The sequence below is a fragment of the Curcuma longa genome, chromosome 14 (assembly GCF_044706935.1).
Source record: "Curcuma longa cultivar G26 ecotype Majalengka, Jawa Barat chromosome 14, ITB_CL_G26_1.1, whole genome shotgun sequence".
Lineage (NCBI taxonomy): Eukaryota > Viridiplantae > Streptophyta > Magnoliopsida > Zingiberales > Zingiberaceae > Curcuma > Curcuma longa.
Genome location: NC_133874.1, coordinates 10,355,673 through 10,378,038, shown reverse-complemented (window position 1 = coordinate 10,378,038; position 22,366 = coordinate 10,355,673). Strand labels below are relative to the sequence as shown.

At 37.3% G+C, this 22,366-nt stretch overlaps 1 protein-coding gene across 1 annotated transcript; it reads left to right on the top strand.

Annotated features, from left to right (window-relative positions):
- Positions 1–5,051: 5,051 nt before the first annotated feature.
- Positions 5,052–20,109, top strand: LOC141845341 (alpha-L-fucosidase 2). Its single transcript, XM_074733410.1, has 10 exons — positions 5,052–5,292; positions 5,376–5,521; positions 5,686–6,602; positions 14,143–14,275; positions 16,856–17,014; positions 17,155–17,379; positions 17,467–17,568; positions 17,652–17,787; positions 19,365–19,560; positions 19,666–20,109. The coding sequence occupies exons 1-10, from the start codon at positions 5,052–5,054 to the stop codon at positions 19,985–19,987; spliced, it is 2,577 nt and encodes an 858-aa protein (XP_074589511.1). The 3' UTR covers positions 19,988–20,109.
- Positions 20,110–22,366: the final 2,257 nt, after the last annotated feature.

Genomic DNA, 22,366 nt, shown 5'->3' with positions numbered 1-22,366 from the left:
AGATGACTTTTTGGACATTCTTGAAGATCCTAAATTTTGTTACTTATAACTTGATATCACTTTTGATTAAGCCTTAGATATTGATGTAGAACTCTCTACATCGACTATAAGAAGTCCTCGATTCGTAACTTTAAAAATTTAGGGTTTAGGGCTTGATGTCCAGTGTGACATGGCTTCATAAAGATCTCTTTAGGTAATTATCATAGCATCGGGTCCATCTTTAAGCTTGATGGAATCATAGAAGCTTTTTATAGCTTCATGCTCAATTCCATAAGATCATCAGCTAAGCTTGACATGTGTCATGAACTCATCAAATATAAATGCTTCCTTAAAAGGGGAGTCTTGGCGCAACGGTAAGGTTGCTGCCTTGTGACCTAGAGGTCACGGGTTCAAATCCTGGAAACAGCCTCTTGCCAAAGGCAAGGTAAGGCTGCGTACAATGGATCCTTTCCCCGACCCCGCAAGGCGGGAGCCTCGTGCACCGGGCTGTCCTTTTTTTTTAACATGTTTGATAAATATCAAAACTCATCATTAAGTTTAATCACAAGGGAGGCAAAACTAAGGTTCAAAATTTTGAGTTCTACAGAGTTTCGACCTATGATTGGAACAAGACTATTTCACAATCATGTGCCAATGTTCTAATATGATGTGGTGGTGAATTAGAGTTGGAAGTAAGAAGGAGATGAAGAAGAAAAAGAAGAAAATAATATAATGCATATACTTAAGCTCGGACTTTATGTTTTATCTGGAGACACAGTTTTGACATTATCTTGTATGGACACAAGATATAAAAAAAAACATTATTTCAATTCATCTTGACTTGAATTGTAGTATGCTAAGAAGTATTGAGTGTCCTCATGACATGATACTCATAATGACACAAGAGGTATTTTATTATATGCGCCAAGTAGTATCGAGTTTTGGCAATTTATGGGAATGATACATTTCAATTGACATGGTATGAAATTTCAAACGGTGATAAAAACTAACTCTTTCAATTTATACCTACTAATATTATTGTAAAGTAATGAGTCTAATGAAATACTTGGTAGTTTGAAACTTTAAACCAAGAGTTCATAACATTAAATCGGAAATATTCATTAAAAGATCTATTCAAATCATTTGAGAAATTCACCAAAATATGTTTTCACTATTAAGGATCGTGTGCTACATCTTGGATTCATGGATATTTAAAAATGGATTCTGAACCTTTATTAGGAGTGGCATTACTCGTCATATTCACAAATTGGTTAAGTTCCATGCAACTTGAATAATTGAGAGTTTGACACTCATCCTTAAAGTATGTGAGATGAAACATCACACTAATCACTTATTAGTAGAATGGCATTACCCATTAATCCTTTGCTTTAGCAATTTCACTAAATAAAGGTTGAGTTCCAATTATTGGTTATTGTTTTAGATGGTCTTAGTCCATTCCAACTGATGATGCTTTTATCTTTTCTCTAGTGAATCCTTTAGCTAATGGATCAACTAATTATTAAAGGATCTCACATAAATAATAGTAATTAATTGTCAATAACATTCATGCCTTAAGCTTATATATCTATATTTTCAATTATATACCTTACTAAGTGTTCTAGAGATTGTAGCTTCACTATCACAATGTAAATAGACATTGGACATCAGTTGTAGTCACAGCTTAATATCAGTCACTCTGCTTCCCTTCCTGCTGCAGCAAATGCAATAAATTCTGACTCTATTGTAGAATGAGTAATGCATGCTTGCTTATTTGAAGCTCATAGGATAGCACCTCATCCAAGAATAAATGTCTAATCTGAAAATCATTATAAATTAAGTCTAAGTGTCTAGTTCTCTTAAGATATCAAAAAAGAAAAGAAGTTATTTCTTTCTAATATTCTAGGGTTATTTGTAGAAGTAGAAAGCTTACAAATTGCAAAAGAAATATCAAACCTAGAGCAATGCACACTACAAGAAAAATAGGATTTCCTGGCGGTTTAAAAATCGTTAAGCGGCGGTTTGGAACCGCCGCAAAATCATTTCCCGGCGATTTACCAAACCGCCGCTGATACCGGTGTCGTTAAACCATTTAGCGGCGGTTTTAGAGAACCGCTGGAATAACCGCCACTAAAGTAGATTTCCTGGCGGTTGTTTTTGCGGCGGTTCGAAATATTTCCCGGCGGTTGTTTTTGCGGCGGTTCGAAATATTTCCCGGCGGTTTGTTTAGTGGCGGTTAGAAATGATTTTTCAGCAGTTCGAGATAATTTCTCGGTGGTTCTTTTAACGGCGGTTAGAAATAATTTCCCGGCGGTTTATTTTTTGCGGCGGTTTGAAATAATTTCCCGGCGGTTCTTTTTACCAGCGGTTTGAAATATATTCCCGGCGGTTTTCACAAACTGCCGCAAAATGGTTTCCCGGCGGTTTGCTAAAACTGCCGCAAAATGGTTTCCCGGCGGTTTGCTAAAACTGCCGCAAAATGATTTCCCGGCAGTTTGCTAAAACTGCTGATTTAGTGTGCAATTACATAATTTTCAACCTGCGATAGTTTTTACAAATAAATAGAAAAATTAAACCAAAAATTATAATAAATTAAAAATTTTACTTGCATTAATTTCTTGCAAAACTAGTGAACAAATATTAGTCATTACACACGGATATCAAATTTGTCAAATATCAAATCACAGACAGTGAATTTATGTTACAAAAAAAACTGAAAGTTTAATTGGTTACAAAAAAAACTGAGAAATCTCTCTAGCTTTCTCAGATGTCAAATCCTAGAAATAGAGAATAAACGGGGCGCCGAGCGTTGAGGTAGAGCTCCTAAATTTATCCTGCAAGAAACATAGAAGTTAATTAATATGATTGCAGAACACATTAAAATGCAAACATAAGCATCTATCTCAACAGTTAAAAATAGGAAGACAGAAGGTGTTCATTGTAAATTTCAAAAGAGCACAGACATGTTCCATGATGAACATAAAAGTATAACAAGATATAAATAAAAATGCAAATATCTGACAATAAAAATGCAAATATCTTGGTTGGTTAATTTATATAATGCTTGTTATTTTGCCTTAAATGTTTATTTTTAAGAAACACATGTTAAATAGAATGTAACTTGTCCATTTTGAATTCATTATATATATAGACTTTTTTATGCTGTGAATCTACTAATTAACTTCTATTAAGCTGCAAATGTATAAATTAGTGCCTTCCAAAGTAGCACGAAACTTTTAACGAGTGACTAGTTAATCAACTTTTTCCAGTAGTCCATATGTTTAATTTTTGCGTGAGAAAATTATTATCTCAATATCAGTCAAGTGAGGTATATAAGTTTTTGAACTGTGTTGCATGTTCACCAACCTCATGCTTGCAACTTGTATTTTTGTTTCCTTTTCTTATTTTTAGCCATACAGGTCTTTAAATTTCCTCGTTGTATATTTTTTCTTGTGCATCAAAATATTTTTTTTTGATGTTTTGACATGACGAAGTTTATACCTTTTGGTGGAGCAGACAAGGAAATATTATGAGCGGTTATCAAAAAAATTCAATGTTCGATGATGACCTTCATTCAGTTTGGAGCTTCTTCACTATGAAGAAGAAAAAGAGTATTTCAATAGAATTTGTAGTGACAATTCAAAAAATTTTGATTTTTTTTTTATATGTTCTAAATATTATTTAGAGTATCATTATCATTTTAAATAGGAGAAATTATTCTTTTTTCTTAAAACTCTAGTTGCTTGGAGAGTATTGTTTCGTATAAATTTTTTTTTATCATGGAACTCTTATTGATTGAAAATCATAATTTATCAAGCTCTAAAAATTAAATATGCTATTATGTCAGAACTCAAATATTATAATTTCGATCAGGATTCTTGTACAACAAGGACCGACTCTACTTCACACACCTAACATCATATAAGAGTCATCATGCATCATGTTTGTTGATGTTAGCCTTCTCCTTGATAGCCCCTTCTAAACACATATCGAAAACATCATTTATCAAGGATTATTATATTTAAAAGTTGGAGGGGTCTAATCTAGGAGGAATATTCCAGAATGGAAATGTTCCTATGACTTGAGCCGATATGTAGAGAATATTTTTGATCGGGTGTATTTTTGTACGCTAGCTGATAGTGAGGTCGTAAGATAGTAAATTTGTAATATTTTTTTTTTCGAAGATGTTTCCTATCCGTACCATTTTTTCGAGAATATTTCTAACCAATGTCTAAAAAATCGCTGATTTTATTGGGACATAAAGTAAAATACTCCATCGATATAACTCTATTAGATAAATATATCCGTCCGAGTATACGTCCCGAACGAAGATGACAAGGGACATCGAGCACCGCAGGAACGCGCACCGTCCCGCGCGTACCCCCAACGGGCGACGGCCACATACATACCATGAAAAGAGTACTTCAAGCCATGCGCAAAAGGACAAAAGCAACCTGCCATCGAAATCAATGCATCGAGCCAACTCTTCTCTCTTCCCCATAAAAAACACCGCTAGTCTCACATACCATGAATAATTTACGTAGTTCCGACTTCGTGGCTAATCTCACATACCATGAATAATAGCTCTGGCGGGAAATTGTGTATGATCTACATAGTGCTGAATCAGCCTCGGGAGTTCTCCGGGACAATGGTACAACGATAAGACATTCGAATTGTAATTCAGAGATCCGCGGTTCGATCCCTAGCTACGATGTATTTGTAGAAATTTTCTTTTAAATGGGAAACGCAATCAAAGGATGCTGGGCATCTGGATTGATCGTCGTATGCGCTTCCCGATTTATCCTAGTGGTCAATGGAAAATTTCTATGAAATCGAATCGATCATCCGGATCGATCACCCCCAATGAAACTACTGAGATTATCATTTTTTTTTAATCAGCCTCGGGCTCAATTTTCAATGGTTAAAAGGCAGGCGCTTTTGTATGATCTACACAGTTCAATTAATTACTTCCCAGCTCGCTAGCTTTTAACACTCGCACCTGCACCTCCCTTTGTTTGTCTGTTTCTTTTGTAACTTCTCACTCCTCGCTGCAGACCTTCACGTGACTGTTTGCGATGGATGCAGACGACGGCGAATGGGTGTGGGTGCGCCGGCCGGCCGAGCCGGAGGCAGCGGCATGGTGGAGCGCCGCCACCGCCGCCGTCGGGCTAGAGGACGAGGACGAGGACGACCGCGCGCTCAAGGTGGTCTTCGCAGCGCCCGCCCCGCGCTGGACCGACGCTGCGCCTCTCGGGAACGGCCGACTCGGCGCGATGGTTTGGGGAGGCGTCGCGACCGAGACCATCCAACTCAACCGTAACATACGCTACGCTTTTGCTCACTTCCTTGACTACGGAGCTTATTAAACTGCTAAAGGTGTAGTGCCCCTTGTCGCTCAGATGATACGCTGTGGACGGGGGTGCCTGCCAATTACACAAACCCTAATGCGCCTGCTGTTCTTTCCAAAGTCAGAACGCTGGTCGACAATGGAGACTACGCCGCAGCCTCGACAGCTGCCTTGGGCTTGTCTGGTCTTCCTTCTGATGTACATTAAACCCTCTCACTCTGTTATTGTCTAATTTTACCGACTATCGCGTCTCATTATCAATTTTGGATCAGCACTGCACATATTTGCTAAATGAGAAAGAAAAGTGATGGAATTACTCTTTTTCCCAACATTCATTGCTGAAACTTTCGTTTCAAGTGCAGGTCTACCAGCCTCTCGGTGACATAAATCTAGAGTTTGGAGATACCGATACTGCTTATACTGCATATTACAGAGATATTGATTTGAAATCTGCAACAGTAAATGTCAAATATGCCATAGAGGATGTGGAATTTACGAGGGAGCATTTCATTTCCAATCCCCATCAAGTAGTCGTTGCAAAGTTCTCGGCAAATAAAGCAGGCTCAATTTCTTTCACAGTTTACCTGGACAGCAAATTGCATCATCTTTCACGTATAAGTGGGACAAATGTGATAATCATGGAAGGTAGTTGTTCTGGGAAAAGAATTGCACCTAAAGAATGCACCTCAGAGAATCCGAGTGGAATTAAGTTCTCAGCAGTTCTGGATCTGCAAATGGGTGGTGATAGTAGTAAGATAGGTGTTATTGATAGGAAATTGAAAATTGAAGGTGCAGATTGGGTTGTTTTGCTTCTTGCTGCTGCTTCCTCATTTGAAGGGCCATTTACTAAGCCTTCAGATTCAAGAAAAGATCCTACATCTGCTGCCTTAAGCACAATAAATTCAATTAGGAACATGTCTTACTCTCAGCTATATGCCTCTCATTTGGATGATTATCAAAGTCTTTTCAATCGTGTTACATTGAAGTTGTCAAAAGGGCCTAACAGCACAATTGAGAAACCAAGATTTGACTTCATTCAGAAATGTGATATCAGGGACTCTGATGTGAACAAAGAACAACTGGAAAGATCTTCAAACTTGGCTTCATCAGTGATTTCAACAGCTGAAAGAGTGAAATCTTTTAAAAATGATGAAGATCCTTCTTTGGTACAACTTTTATTCAATTATGGTCGTTATCTGCTTATCTCTTGTTCAAGGCCTGGAACTCAAATTGCAAATTTGCAAGGAATATGGAACAAGGACATTGAGCCAGCTTGGGAGTAAGCTTATCTTTCACCTTAATTCTTTTACATGATATAGCTTAAATTTTTAGTTATCACATGAAGTTCATTATTCAAATTTATTAGATATGCTTGTAGACATCGAGCTCTGTGTCATTAGCTGTTATTTATTAATAAAATATTTATTTTCTAGATTATATAATTTGACTTTGAAATCACATCAATTGATGTTTGGCTCCATATATCAATTTTTTAGCTTCTGTATTTTCTCTAGGTGGGAAGAATCAATTTTTAATGAGTTGAACTAGACAAGATGGATAAGTATATAATGTTACATTTGTCAAGGAGATGTGTTAAAGTTACAAAATAAACAAGAGAACATCATCGCTTAGTTTTTAGCTTTTGATTTGATAATAAATGCTACTAGTATATGTAAAAGGAGATGATATTATGTTTGTGATTATTTACCGTTAAACTTCAAGTTTCATTCAATTATGGACAAAACAAATTTAATTCATTCTAGTTCATTCATGGCTTTAGGAGCACATGAAGACTTTATAAGTCAAATAGAAATTGGCGATTTGCTTACATTTATATCAGCAGTCACCCTTTTTTCTGTGGGAATTTGGCTTCGAGGCATGCTGCTCACTTTCTTTAAAATGACAATTTCTCCTTCCACAAGCATGTTGATGAGTTAATGGCAATTTCACTTCCAGGGGACTACAAAGCCATTAAACCTGTAGCAAAGTTTACCCGTAGATTTCTAAAGGATTGAGTGTTGAATTCAAGAGGGAAATTCTATTAGAGGAGATGAGATTATCTAAACAAGCAGTCAATTATTTACGGATATTGGTGCACTAGTTTATTGAAAAGTTGACTTATCCGGATAGATCTAGACTATTTAATTGTGCCCATTACTCAAAAGATGTGATCCAAAAGATGCAATACTTCTAGATTAACTATAATAAACATTTTAAATTTAGTGTCTAAATGGTGCATTTGATAGATCCTGGGGAAGGGTTGGATTACATTGGGTCTATTATATGTAACCTTATCTTGCATTACAAGAGACTGTTTCCGCGACTCGAACCCGTAATCACAAGGTCACATGGAAACAACTTTACCATTGTAAAAATGCTCCCCTTCAAGTGCCAATAATATAATATAATATAACTTTATGCCTATTTCACCCATTACTTTATCTATTTGTAAAGTAGACGACTCTTGTTATTTAAAAGCAATAATAAAGTTACAACCACCAATGTGGGACTAAAATAATTGGACATTGTAATCTATATTTTACAATCCCCACTTAGATTATAATGCCAAAATTTGACACAGACTTTGCTTACAATAGGAATTTGTTGACTCATAAAGGCATGGCTAGAAGGGAGAATAGACAATGATAATTTCTCTGACACAATCTTAAACAATTCTTAGAATCAAATTGTGCATGTTCACTGAATAAAATGGGTAAAATATGCTACGAAATTTAAATAAAAAAGTGAAACTCAATAGTATCAATTGAATTAATGTAATTTATAGATTGCTTCTACTTTATAGCCTTTTTCGTGTTGGGTGTGGCACACCAAAAGAAATTCATTAACACATTGTTTGAGTAAAGGTGCTCTTATAATGGATTGATCAAATCTAGAAGAATGAGAATGTCTCTGAAATCCTCTAAAGAATGAAACTATCGTTTTTAAAGATTTGAAATAAAAGAGAAAAATCAACACCTCTATCTCACCTTAAAGAATGCTAAGATTATAGTAGGTGTGGTGGAGTTATTGAATGAGAGAACTTGAAGTGGGATCAAAGCCTTTAATATACAAGAAGGTCTTTGAGAGGGTCATTTACTCAATGGACGTGAATGAATTGTGAGAGCAGGTGACATGATGAGCAAAATCCTTCATAATTACACAAGTTGTTCATAGCACTTGTGTCATTTACACACTTTGTGTAAAAATAGTCATTGGAAAGTCCAACATTCAAAAAATATGCCACTCTAGGAATATGCATTGACTAAGTTTCAAGATTGATAGACACATTTTCCTTCTGTTTTGGCATATATCAGCCAACTTGAAACTTGATTGATACACCATTTAAGGTGAAATACCAAGTTTGTCTTAGGTTTTCTTTGATCCTCCAAAACTTGAGGATCAACCTTAAGTCTTTAGATGACATTTTGGACATTCTTGAAGATCCTAAATTTTGTTACTTATAACTTGATATTACTTTTGATTAAGTCTTAGATATTGATGTAGAACTCTCTACATCGACTATAAGTAGTCCTCGATACATAACTTTAAAAATTTAGGGTTTAGGGCTTGATGTCAAGTGTGACATGGCTTCATAAAGATCTCTTTAGGTAATTATCATAGCGTCGGATCCATCTTTAAGCTTGATGGAATCATAGAAGCTTTTTATAGCTTCATGCTCAATCCCATAAGATCTTCAGCTAAGCTTGACATGTGTCATGAACTCATCAAATATAAATGCTTACTTAACATGTTTGATAAATATCAAAACTCATCATTAAGTTTAATCACAAGGGAGGCAAAACTAAGGTTCAAAATTTTGAGTTGTATAGAGTTTCGGCCTATGATTGGAACAACACTATTTCACAATCATGTGTCAATGTTCTAATATGATGTGGTGGCGAATTAGAGTTGGAAGTAAGAAGGAGATGAAGAAGAAAAAGAAGAAAATAATATACTGCATATACTTAAGCTCGGACTTTATGTTTCATCTGGAATGATACAGTTTTGACATTATCTTGTATGGACACAAGATATAAAAAAATAATATTATTTCAATTCATCTTGACTTGAATTGTAGTATGCTAAGAAGTATTGAGTGTCCTCATGACATGATACTCATAATGACACAAGAGGTATTTTATTTTACGGAAATGATACTTAGCATGAAAAATCCCAACATGAATGGAGCATGACACTCACATTAGCAGTGGATCCCACTGGCATGCGGTAGGACCCACTGCATGCAGTAGGACCCACTGTATGCAGTTGTGAGTGTCATGCTCCATTCATGTTAGGATTTTTCATGCTAAGTATCATTTCCCTTTATTTTATGCGCCAAGTAGTATCGAGTTTTGGCAATTTATGGGAATGATACATTTCAATTGACATGGTATGAAATTTCAAACGGTGATAGAAACTAACTCTTTCAATTTATACCTACTAATATTCTTGTAAAGTAATGAGTCTAATGAAATACTTGGTAGTTTGAAACTTTAAACTTAGCATTTTCAGCAATCTGCACAAATACTTTTTGTGCTCTTGTCCCTAACTTGATTCTTTTAGGTTCAACCATTTTGTAAAATGCTACACATCCCCAATCCAAAAATCCAAAAATAGTCTAACTTGGGAATTCTCCCTCTCCGTAATTCATATGGAGAACTTTTGGACTCCCTAGAAGGTATTCTATGTTGGGTTGCAAAGGTGCAAATATAGTCCCACATCTATAACACATGGAAAAGATCATAGGTTTAAAAGGATGAAAGATATCTCCATTAGCGTGAGGCCTTTTGGGGAGAGCCCAAGAGCAAAGCCATGAGGGCTTAGGCCAAAAGTGGACAATATCATGTCATTGTGGAGATGTGGACATTCTTTAGACCCAACAATTGGTATCAGAGCGAGGCCGCTCTTCACCGGACTAACCGCCGGATGAGCCATGATCCGGATCTAACCATGTGGGTTGAACCTTAAAACAAAGGAAGTGGGGGCTCCCGTGTTTGAATCAAGAAGGACCAGACATCGGGCAGGAAGTCCTAGTAAGTCGGGTAGACCGAGGGGCATGAAGTCCTGGTTGCGGCTGGGCAGGAAGTCCTAGTAGGTCGGGTAGACCGAGGGGCATGAAGTCCTGGTTGCGGCTGGGCAAGAAGTCCTAGTAGGTCAGGGTGGACCGAGGGGCAGGAAGTCCTAGTTGCGGCTGAGCAGGAAGTCCTAGTAGGTTGAGTGGATCGAGGGGCAGGAAGTCCTGGTTGCGGCTGGGCAGGAAGTCTTGGTGGGTCGAGGATTCAGACATCAAACGGAGGCTTTCCGTTTGAGGGGGGCCTGTGGTCCTTTGTTTGAGGGGGGGATTGTTGGGTTGCAAAGGTGCAAACATAGTCCCACATCTATAACACATGGAAAAGATCATGAGTTTAAAAGGATGAAAGATATCTCCATTGGCGTGAGGCCTTTTGGGAAGAGCCCAAGAGCAAAGCCATGAGGGCTTAGGCCCAAAGTGGACAATATCATGTCATTGTGGAGATGTGGACATTCTTTAGACCCAACATTCTATTACGGATATAACAAGAACTTAGAAATGTTTCTCCCCATCGATTAAAAGGTAATTTATCATTTGGTATTAGAGAATTAGTTATATTAACAAAAGTTCTATTGTTCTTCTCTTCCAAATCATTATGTTGTGGGATATATGGTGCACTACGTTAGTGTATAATATTCATGGAATGAAATCTCAAGCCATTTGGTCCGATACAGGAGAAACATCTCGTTCCGCTCGTAGATTGAAACTGGCACAGTTACGCCGCTGGTGTCAGCAGCCCGAGGCTCCACGGAGGCTTCTCCTAGCCCTTGCGACTCCTTCGGAGGGGTCCCCGTCGCCACGCGATGCATTCGGAGGGTCGCTGGGCCTGTGCGAAGCTTCCAAAGGTGTTGTCGGGCTCAGGCTCGGAGGCGTCGTCGGGCTCGTGCGACACCTTTGGACGCATTGTTCAGTGGCAGGGACGTGCTGCGCCACCGCGGAATAGGGGTGTCACACGGTGTCATGGGGTGCGGGGCAAGCAGAACCTAGGTTTAATTAAATTAATAATTTTAATCAACTCTCAACTATAATTTAAATAGACTTAATTAAAGCCTAATAAAATTATCCTACTAATTTAATATATATATTTAAAAAAATATTTTATTTTTTATTTTTAAATATTTAGATTAATTTTTTTATTTTTAGTTAATATATTTTATATTTAAAAAAAATATTGAAACTATATCAGCACGATATAATATGGTACCGAAACTATATCGTTTCGGTCTGGGATCAAAACCTCGGCACGGGTCAAGATTTTAAACCTTAATAATATTATTTTCTTAAGAAAAGACAACTCATTGGGAAAATATTTGCCACCTCTATCATTTCTTAGAATTTTAATTTTTTAGCCTCTTTGATTTTCTACCTCTAATTTATAACAAACATCTCTATCATTTCTTATAATTTTAATTTTTTAGCCTGTGTGATTTTCAACCTCTAATTTATAACAAACATTTTCAAAGATTCAACCTTATGTTTCATTAGATAAACACAAGTATATCTAGAAAATAAATCATCTATAAAGGTGCTGACATACCTATTGCCACCTCTTGTTAAAGTTCCATTTAACTCACATGTGTAAGAATATACTAATTCTAATAATACCTATCTTTTGGAACTTTAGGAAAAGATTTTTCTAGTCATTTTTGCTCGAACACAAGTTTGGCATTTTCTTTCATCATTAATAGAATATGAAATCAAATCCTTCTTAGCCATAAGTTTTATAGTTTAAAAATGAACACGAACAAAACAGTAATGCCATAAGGAACAAGAAAAGTCCAAAATATAAGCAGAATTGTTGGAATTATCATTAATGCTAAGCTTAAAAACCCTTATCCTTTTCCTACAAAGTTTCCAGATTTGAAAAGGATCAGTTTATCAGACTCTGTTACAACCTTGAAACCTCCCTTAAAAGGCAAACAAACAGATACAAGCTTCTTTCTTACGTTTGGTAAGTAGAGGAAATTAATTAAAGCTAAAATCTTCATAAAATAAAATGAAGATTAATAGAGCCTCTTCCAAGAACCATTATGGTTTCCCATCAGCACTTGTTCTCCATTTTGAGTATCTTCATAAGGCTTAAATTGAGATTTACCATTATGGACATGAACTGTCCTGAATCATACCACAAATCAACAAATTTACTTCTCGTTGCCCAGTGCAGTTCAATAATCATTCTAACGTGCATGATAGAAACCATAGCAGGAAGTTCTTAAGTTTTTCGCTCCAGAATATTTACGTGTTCAGCTTCTTTTCTTTGCTTTTTTAGAAAACTGCACTTTCATTTAAGATGTCCTTTCTTGCCACATTAATAGCAAGACAAGTTCTTTTCTTTGTTAGGATTATTCTGATTGCTCATCAAGCTCCTGTTCTGGTTGCAAACGTCTGAAAACTTCCTTTTTTCCCACAAGTTTCGTTTCTCTACCATAACTCACTTGGAAACCAGGAAGATGATTATCTTGGTCATAAATTTTCTTCAATTTGTGAGTGCTTTTGGATTTGCTCCAAGCTAAAATCTTCGATGGTGTGAGGTAGTTTTTTCCCTGTGTTCTCTCCAAGTGGAAGCTAATTTACTAATAACAACACCCACTTGTAAGGATGTAAGGACTCAAGAACATGGATATTGCAATCTTTATGCTTGATTCATGATAGAAGCATTATCAACCTTAACAAGCTCGAAACATTTCATAATTAAAAACATATCTTTCCCTTGCTTCTCAGTGTTGTATTTGGCCTCCAATGACTTCCATATTTTGGGAGATTTGAGTAAATAAGCCATATAACTGATCTGGTAAAGTGTTAATATTATGTCCTTGACATAATAATTCATCATGTTCACTCTTGCTTCTTCCTCCTTAATTTTGTCTTCGTCAGAATTTCTAGCAATTTAGGATCAAGGACATAGGCAATACTCAGCAAGGTGAGAAGGAATAAAATATTGTTCTTCTAACAGTCGAAGTTGGTGCCTGTCCATTTTTCCAGTTTCACCAAGTCATGGTTTATCATCATGAAAGCAGCAATAGTCTTCGCCTCTGTTCCCAATTATCACATTAAAATTGTTATCAATTCTGGCTTTGAGGTGGGTTATTCACTTTCTTTAAAGTTATAATTGCAGGAATGGTATTAAAGGAGATGATATTGCCTAAATAATTTGGCAATTATTTATAGATTATGATGCATTCGTTTATTAAAAAATTATCTCATCAAAATCGATCCAGACCATTGATTTGTGTGTCCATTTCCTAATGGATGCAATCGAAAGGATATAATACTTCTTGACTAATTATAATAAATATTTTGAATTTATTGCCTAAATGGTGCAATAATTCAAAATTTTAGTAATGCATCTGATAAGTCATTGTCACGTGTGCACACCAAGTCACCAAGTTCCAATATTATAATATATTAATATTCTCTTTCACCCATTCCACCCATTACTATTCCTACTTTGCACCTATTTGTAGAGTAGATGATATCCCACTATTTAAAGGTAATAATAAAATTAAACTATCATTGTCGGACTTATAAAATAATTGAACATTATAATATATCTTCTACCCTTTTTCTTCTTAGCCGAATAGCTATGCAGGCCACATTGCTGGTTTCAAGAAATATGGAACATATTCAACTGATACAATGATACTTACCTTATGCAGTTGTAGTTCTAGAGATATGTTTTTCTTTTCTATTTACTTTCTTCCCTCCATGAGTGGTCAAATGCTTATTATTAATTTTAATGTGTTACCAGTGCAGCTCCTCATTTGAACATCAATCTGCAAATGAATTATTGGCCATCACTTCCTTGCAACCTTAGTGAGTGCCAAGAACCACTGTTTGATTTTATTGCTTCCCTTGCAGTTAATGGGAGTAAAACAGCAAAAGTAAGTTTTGTTTATAAGCCAGATGAAATTATGTTTTTTTGCTACATGAATATTTGGAAGATATTCTTAAGGCATCAGATTGTACAGGAATGATTTTCTGAGGACACTTTAACTGATGTGCAGTTAGATGCTCTCTCAAAATTGGATCTTGCTTTTCTATATTTCTTTGTAGGCTGAGTTTGCAGTTTTATTGAATTATTCAGGATGAATAGACAAGGCTTTTACCAAATTTTATTATTCAAGTTCCTTAACTGCAAATTGTTATTATTAATGTCTTCCAGTATAGTTTTTTTTTTCTGAGACATTGATTTAATTTTTCCGAAACATATTTTCTAGTATAATATTTTCTGAAAATAGTAGGAAGACTTTACATTTGTTTAACTACAAAGCACTGCTTTGATTATAGCATAGTTGAACCAAAATTACATATCACCTTTACTACTGTTCCGGCTAGATCCCGGTGACAGTCAAAACACCAGTCAATATTATGCCACCTCAACCGTCCTCTGCCTTTTCGTAAACCGATATCTGTAAATGATAACTGAACAGGGAGTTAGATGGGTGCCGGGGATTCCCGGCAGGCCACTCCGACGCTCAAGTCAGTAGGTATCCGAGAGAAGGAAAAAGAACGAATAGTAGTGGTTGCCAAAGTTTCAAAAGAGCCTTTTCATACCTGAAGGGGGGTTTTTATACTCACAAGGAGGTAGCCACCACGTATTTCCTTCAAGGTGAATTACTGTTGGTCATTAGGCAGACCAACTCTGCATATTATTGCCAGGTGTCCAATTAAGATGGCATCTAGGAGACAGGACCTGCCACCTCGTAACCACTTTCTGTTTTAGTCGTGCGGACTACCCTTACCTTTTTACTGTGAGAAGGAGCAGGCGAGGATCTAGGGCACCAGCCCTGACAACCTAGCAACCGTCCTTACATTTCTAACTTGGATTGCACGTGTTGTTGTCGTCTAACACAGGAGGTGGTTAGAGGAGGTAATGGCCCTGAGCTACTCGGGGGTCGGCTAGACAACCGGACCCCATAAGGGTGGGGTGGTTGAGCTAAAGGAGTGGCTGGTTAAGGTTGAATGGATCAGTCAGAGCAGAGGCTGACCCCTTGAGAAACAGCACTATTGGCTCAAAAGTGGAGCTGAACCCCTGGAGACCAAGATTGCTGAGCCAATACAGTTCTGAACCCAGGAGTGAAGGGGATAAAGGGGGTTGGTATAACAGGCCCCTGAACAGAGGTATCATCGAGCGGCAGGAGTTGGGCTCTTTAGATGTCAAGGCTACTGAACCAGCCATATCAGAGAACTGAGCTCTGGGTACAAAGGTTATTGAACCAGCCAGGGAGCTGAGCCCTGGATGTGGAGACCACGGAACCATACAAGGAGTTGAGCCCTGATCATAGAGGCGGTTGGACCATACAGGGAGCTGAGCCCTGGATGTGGAGAGCTGCGGAACCATACAGGGAGCTGAGCCCTGAGCATGAGGCGGCTGGGCCATACAGGGAGTTGAGCCCTGGATGTGGAGACTGCGAAACCATATAGGGAGCTGAGCCCTGAGCCTAGAGGCGGCTGAACCATACAGGGAGCTGAGCCCTGGAGGACAGGTTGATTGGATCTGACCGAACCCTAGTGAGTCAGGATCGGCGAACCAAGTTAAGTAAGAAAAAAGGGTAACATTGATCTGATGCCTTGGTCAACGAGGACCAGGCCTATAGTCCTATGTTGCCACGTCGTATCTATTGTTGACCTAACCGGGACTTTTATTGCCACGTAAGACCACTGGATATCCGCCGGATCAACTACCATCCCTCCTTTCAGTGACAATTTTGTAGATAAACATTGATTTAACAGTTACAAAGCACTTCTTTGATTGGAGCAAAGTTAAACCAAGATTACTTGTCACCTTTACTACTATCCCTCCTGTTAGTGATGGTTTTGTAGATAAACATTGATTTCTTTTCCTAGCTGAGCTACCTTGGCAGTATATATTAGAACTTTTCAGATCCTATGCCACCTTATAAGGACTTCAGTTTTCTGATTAAAAAATGAGTAAATTAACAGGTCCTTGTGCTCATGGAAGCAGATTTTCAATCTCTTTTTTAGACTAATTATAAATCGGGTTAGAGTTGGAGCAAAAGCTTTGTTCTTGGTGAATTTGTGAGTAGGTATTCTTCATTAAGAATATCAAAGAAGAGTCATTGAGCTGAAAAAAATCCATGTTGGGCATCAAGCTCCCTAACACTGATAAATGATGGCTTGGTTGTTGTGTAACGTTAATAAAATACAACTTCATTGTGCATTTCAGTAAAATGTATGGATCCTGGTTTCCAGATGAATTTTCACCAATTGTGAGCTTATTTAGGGTGTGGTGTGATCCAGGAATGATGAAGTGCAAGGATTGACATGGCAGGAAGCAAGTTTGCAATTCAATGACTTGACGTTTATGTATACTATTTGCAATATCATCAGTAACTTTAGTAATGAAACATGTTCCTGAATATTATGGCCACTTTCACGCCCAAAAGATTCTTTGTTATTTTTTGAACCTACATGTCGCTAACATGTAACTGTTTGTGTAGGTCAATTACCAAGCTGATGGTTGGGTGGCTCATCAAGTCACAGACATATGGGCCAAATCATCTCCTGATCGTGGTGATCCTGTTTGGGCTCTCTGGCCAATGGGCGGGGCTTGGATTTGTACACATCTGTGGGAACATTACAGGTTCTCAATGGATAAAGTAAGTTTACAAATTTGTAATGCCCGCGTCATTATTATTTCATTTAACAAGCAAGATGAATTTAGCTTCTTTACAGCTTAAAAAACATAAGCAGATTTGATGTATGATTTGGATTTACCAATTTTTGTATCAATCCGTAGGTGTTTTTACAACAGACAGCATTCCCTCTTATGAAAGAATGTGCTTCATTTCTCTTGGACTGGTTGATCAAAGGTCGTGGAGGATTTCTGGAAACAAATCCTTCAACTTCTCCAGAACATTCTTTTATTGCTCCAGATGGTAAGACTGCTAGTGTTAGCTATTCATCGACCATGGATATTGCCATCATCAAGGAAGTCTTTCTAGCAGTCGTCTCTTCTGCAAAGGTTACTCTATGACTTTGAATTGTTTCAAACTCAAAATTCTATTTCTTTGTTTTTCTTCTTTTCTAAATTCATGCATTTTTTCAATAGATATTGGGGAATTCAGATAGTGAATTCATCCAGCAGATTGTGAAGTCACTTTCACAGCTACCTCCAACTAGAATTGCTAGAGATGGCACAATCATGGAATGGGCAAGTGGATGTCTAGTTAAATTGCTTTCATCATGTTTTAGCAACTCCATTATTTCATCACCATGGTATTCTTGACATTGCAGGCACAAGATTTCGAGGATCCAGATGTCCATCATCGGCATGTTTCACACTTATTTGGTCTTTTCCCTGGTCATACAATAACAATAGAACAAACACCTCAGTTGTGCAAAGCTGCTTCTAACAGCCTTTACAAAAGAGGTTCACACAAATTAAACACTGATAGAATTGCAAATAACTTAATTCTTAATTTGCACATGGCCAACATATAAAAGTTATGCTTCGTCATTTATTGTCGTTCTTGTTGATAAATTGCTATAATTGGCTTGAACTTAAAGGTTTGTAACTATATGCATGGCAGTAGAATATAATAACAATTGTGACTAACAGTCAAACCTTAATTTCTTATTTAATTTCCTAATTAAGTCAATTTAAATGGTTTGCTAATATAATTGTCCTAGTGAGCATTTTCTGGACTTAATTCTTAGATCCACATGGTAAACCAACATAAGCATGTTGGAAGTTGCAACAGTGTAAAAATGAACTTAGGACCTCAGGTTGATTTAAGATCATATCAGTTAGATGCCACTTATGGTGTGTTTAGTTTGTAGGAATAGCTATTTTATCGCTTATGAACTTCCAAGTATGGTAGTGAGATTGCAATCCAAGTTACTCCTATTTTATAAATTGATATCCAGGGAGGCTCAATGTCAGCTCCTCAATGAACAACCTGCTTCAGAGCTCCTCCTCGACCATGAAGTCCCAGCAGCAGTAGTTTTTCTCGTTGTTATTCTCCAAGGACATTGAATAAGTGAGATTGAATTCCATTAAGTAGAAAGTTTTGATGTTATAGTAGTTGCTCTTCTCCATGATAATTAGATTCTTATATGGAGGAAGAATGGCAGACTTAGATTCCCTCAAGTAGCTGCAGAGCCCTTCCTCCATTGCTCTGTTCTGAGAGTGTAATGTTTTGATGAGTGAAGTGGTCTCATGAGCATGTAGAGGAGGGTGGGCCAAGCAAATTGGGTGAACTAGTTGTCCTGAGCAGGTCTGGTGCCCAGGGGGACTAAGATGAGTCGAGGAAATTAGGTAAATCGAGCAGACCTGACAAAATATTACTTGTAGAGATATTTTATTACTGTAGGAATTATTTTTATCTATCATAATATTTTTATAAGCTAAACTTTGAAAAAAATACATATTATGTTCCATATTAACTATTTCATTCTAATCTAGGTGCACTGAGCTAATTAGTACATTGAATTGGCCAGAAAATTGGGTGAATTAATTGTTTTGAGCAGGTCTAATTGTATGGAGTGGGTTAGGTCCCCAAGTGGATTGAGGCAACTGAGTAAATTAGGTAAATCGAGCGTACCCAATGAAATATACTTGTTGAGATAGTGTACTACCGTGGGGTTATTTTTATCTATCATAATATCCTTATAAACCAAATTTAAATGAATCAACTATTTGATTCCATGAACGAATCAAATAAAAAGTAATACATATTATGTTCCATTGCTTGTCGGAGGGAGCTGTACCTAAGGATTAACTATTTTGTTCCTTCTCAATTCCATACCATGAACTAAGTGCCAAAAATGGTGTGCATTCAGAATCATGCTTGGAAGATATTGACATAAGGCCCATAGTGGTCTTGCATTCATGTCTCTCATTACTCGCTAGCTTACTCTAATGACCTAATAGGCTTTTGGCTCTGTTTCACTTCGAAAAATATCACATCTTCTTCAATTTCTTCGGACTAAGCTTTGCTGTCTCAGGTGATGCTGGTCCTGGGTGGTCAACCACATGGAAAATGGCTTTACAGGCTCGCCTTCGCAACAGTGAACACGCATACAAGTTGATGAAACAGTTGATCGTATTGGTTGATCCTGATCATGAAGCTGATTACGAAGGAGGATTCTACAGTAACTTGTTCACTGCACACCCTCCATTCCAGATTGATGCAAATTTCGGGTACACAATTTTGTATCAGTATTTGATATTTCCAAGTTCAGAAAGTGTTTCAACCTCACAGCAAGAATTCTCTTGTTCAACAAATGTATGTGGATCCATTTTCAGTCTCCCAGCTGCAATTGCCGAGATGCTAGTACAAAGCACAGAGCACGACCTGTATTTACTTCCTGCGCTCCCACAAAACAAGTGGCCAACTGGTTACGTTAGAGGATTGAAGGCTAGAGGCGGTATGACTGTTAACATCTGCTGGAAGGAGGGGGAGCTGCATGAGGCCTTGTTTTGGACTAAGAATCAGAATTCCATCAGGAGATTGCATTACGAGGGGCAGGTGACGACTGTAACACTCTGTTGTGGCAAAATCTATAGGCTCAACAAGTATCTCAAATGCTTGAAGACATACCCTCTTGGAGAAGAAACAATTATGTGATTTTGGGATTAGTTTAAGGTGTAGTGAACTAATCTACAATACTGTAGGCTTATATTTCTGCCTCCTCTACTCATGACATGAGATATTTGGTTGGCAATTTTAGGTTAATGATGATATTATTTTGATTTATGGTTGCTATAACAGTATTTAAGCGATTTTGATTAAGTTGGAATGATTTTGTTTTAATAAGTTATTAAAGAGTTTTGATATAAAAATATTTTATGGGTAATAAATTTGATCACGTTGAAGTAATTTCATTAGTCAAAATTGACTCATGTTATAGTAGTTACGGGGCACAACTGAGTGTAGTTGTGTTCTTTTCTATTGAATATAGGATGGGGTGCTCTTTTATTGAATAATGAAAAAACTTTTGACGTTGCTTTTTTTATGAGTCCAAATATTTCTAGGTAGTTAACTTAGATCTTCTAGTATAACATTTGACGTTGATTTTTTTATGATGACATGATATTTTGTTTTTGTTATTTTTGATAATATACTTATTTATACATGTGATATACTATTAAATTTCTAGAGATATATTTCCATTAATATATTTAATGTAAAAAATAAAAAAATAATTAAAATGAATTACTACTACTAATGATAATAATTGATATTTATCAATAACACTTAAAAGAATTTTTTATCTAATAATTTTTATTTATCTAATAATTTTTATTTATCTGGGGTAAAGTCATTGTCGTGAAACATCACTCACTGAAATAAGGATGAGGCCAATGCTGAGGCAGCCTAGTGGGCTCCACTTCATGCCCCACCAGGTAGGGTCTAAAAGAAATCTCAAAATTAAATAGTGGGCGTATGATATTTCTGAGATAATAATTAGGGATTGAATCTTACGAAAATTCATGATCTATCATTGTTGGCGTTCTGGATCTCCGTCCTATGTTCCCAAAAAATAATTTTATTTTTTTAAACCCTAAGAATTCTACCCGCTCCGAGAAGCGTAGAACTCCACAGGATAAAAATTTTATCCCGCCTGGATCAATTGACAAAGTCTACAAAAGACTAAGTCAATCGATCCTCAGGATCGCCGATTCCTAAATTACTTAACTACGGTTTCTATTCTAATAGTTCTACTTTGATTTAAAATGCGGAAACTAAATCATACCAGAACCTTTAGATGACCTCGGAGCCTTCCGCTGTATTCCTAACTTCTTCCTGGACGTTGGGTGGACAACGAACCTCCAGAAATAAAGAAACTGCAACTTCCGGATGATGAAACCTTGGATCGCCTTTCTTCTTCTCGCAGCAGCTTCGCCTTGTCTCGTCTCCTTGCTAGGATCCGACCACCACCTTGGAGGAGGAGGTTCGGCCACCTCAAGAGAATAAGGAGAAGGGGGCGGTGGAAGAAGAAGAAGAAAAAGAGGAGGAAGAAGAGATGGGCGGCGGCAACAAGAAGAGAGGAGAGAAACCGAATCCGATCTCGTATTCTTTCTCTCTCGGATTTATTGTGTTATTGCCGCCCACCCCATCCCTCTCTTTTATAGCCTCACGCCCAAACCAAGTCTTGGCAGCCCATTCAAAATTTTTCTTTAATTTTGATTGATTCCGCGAACCAATTCTAAATTATAGAAATCTCTTAAATCCGGGCCTTTAGATTTGCTTGCTTGGTTTCTAGCCGTTAGATCTTTTCAGAATTATTTTAAAAAATAATTCCAACCTTATCTAGATGTGGCCGGCCACTTATGGATGGGTTTGGTTCAATCCGTGAACCAACTTTATATTAAAGAAGAAAATAAAACCGAACCGAAGAGATCTCATCCGTCGGATGCAACTTAATCTCATCTAACGGTTACGATATAATCTTCTTTAATATAACTTAATCCCTTTGATCCAATGGCCCTGATCTATTCCCTTGGGCGTGTGGTTCATTGAACCATGCCTGGTTCACCTCGTGAACCGGTTCTTCCTTCCAAAGAGAATTAAAACCGAACCGGAGAGATCTCGTCCATCGGACGCGACTTAATCTCATCCAACGGTTCTAATCTATTCTCTTTTATTCCTCTTTATTTATTTCGATCCAACGGATGCAACTTGATCTCATCCATTAACTCATCCTACGGTCGAGAACTAATCTCATCCAACGGTCGAGATTAAATCTCATCCGACGGCTGAGAACTAATCTCATCCGTTTGATTGCATCCTTTTGAAGATGTCTTTAGGCTACAGTGGGGGCCTCGAGGAGGTATTGGATCTGGCCTTCTGATGGGTTTCGGATCTTGTATTCAACCCCGAATACACACCTACATCCATCAACAACGATCCATTCCACTAGAGGATCATTATTGCACTACAAATCCAATCCCCAAATTACGTTATGGGTTAAACATTATTATTTTATGCATTGCTCCCCATGTT

Bases quoted from the DNA above. Each gene is read 5' to 3' on its own strand.
- LOC141845341 (XM_074733410.1), top strand. From the start codon at position 5,052: ATGGATGCAGACGACGGCGAATGGGTGTGGGTGCGCCGGCCGGCCGAG. The intron at 14,276-16,855 runs GTAAGTTTTGTT...CTGTTTGTGTAG, and splicing joins ATGGGAGTAAAACAGCAAAA to GTCAATTACCAAGCTGATGG. The intron at 17,788-19,364 runs GTTCACACAAAT...TTGCTGTCTCAG, and splicing joins TAACAGCCTTTACAAAAGAG to GTGATGCTGGTCCTGGGTGG.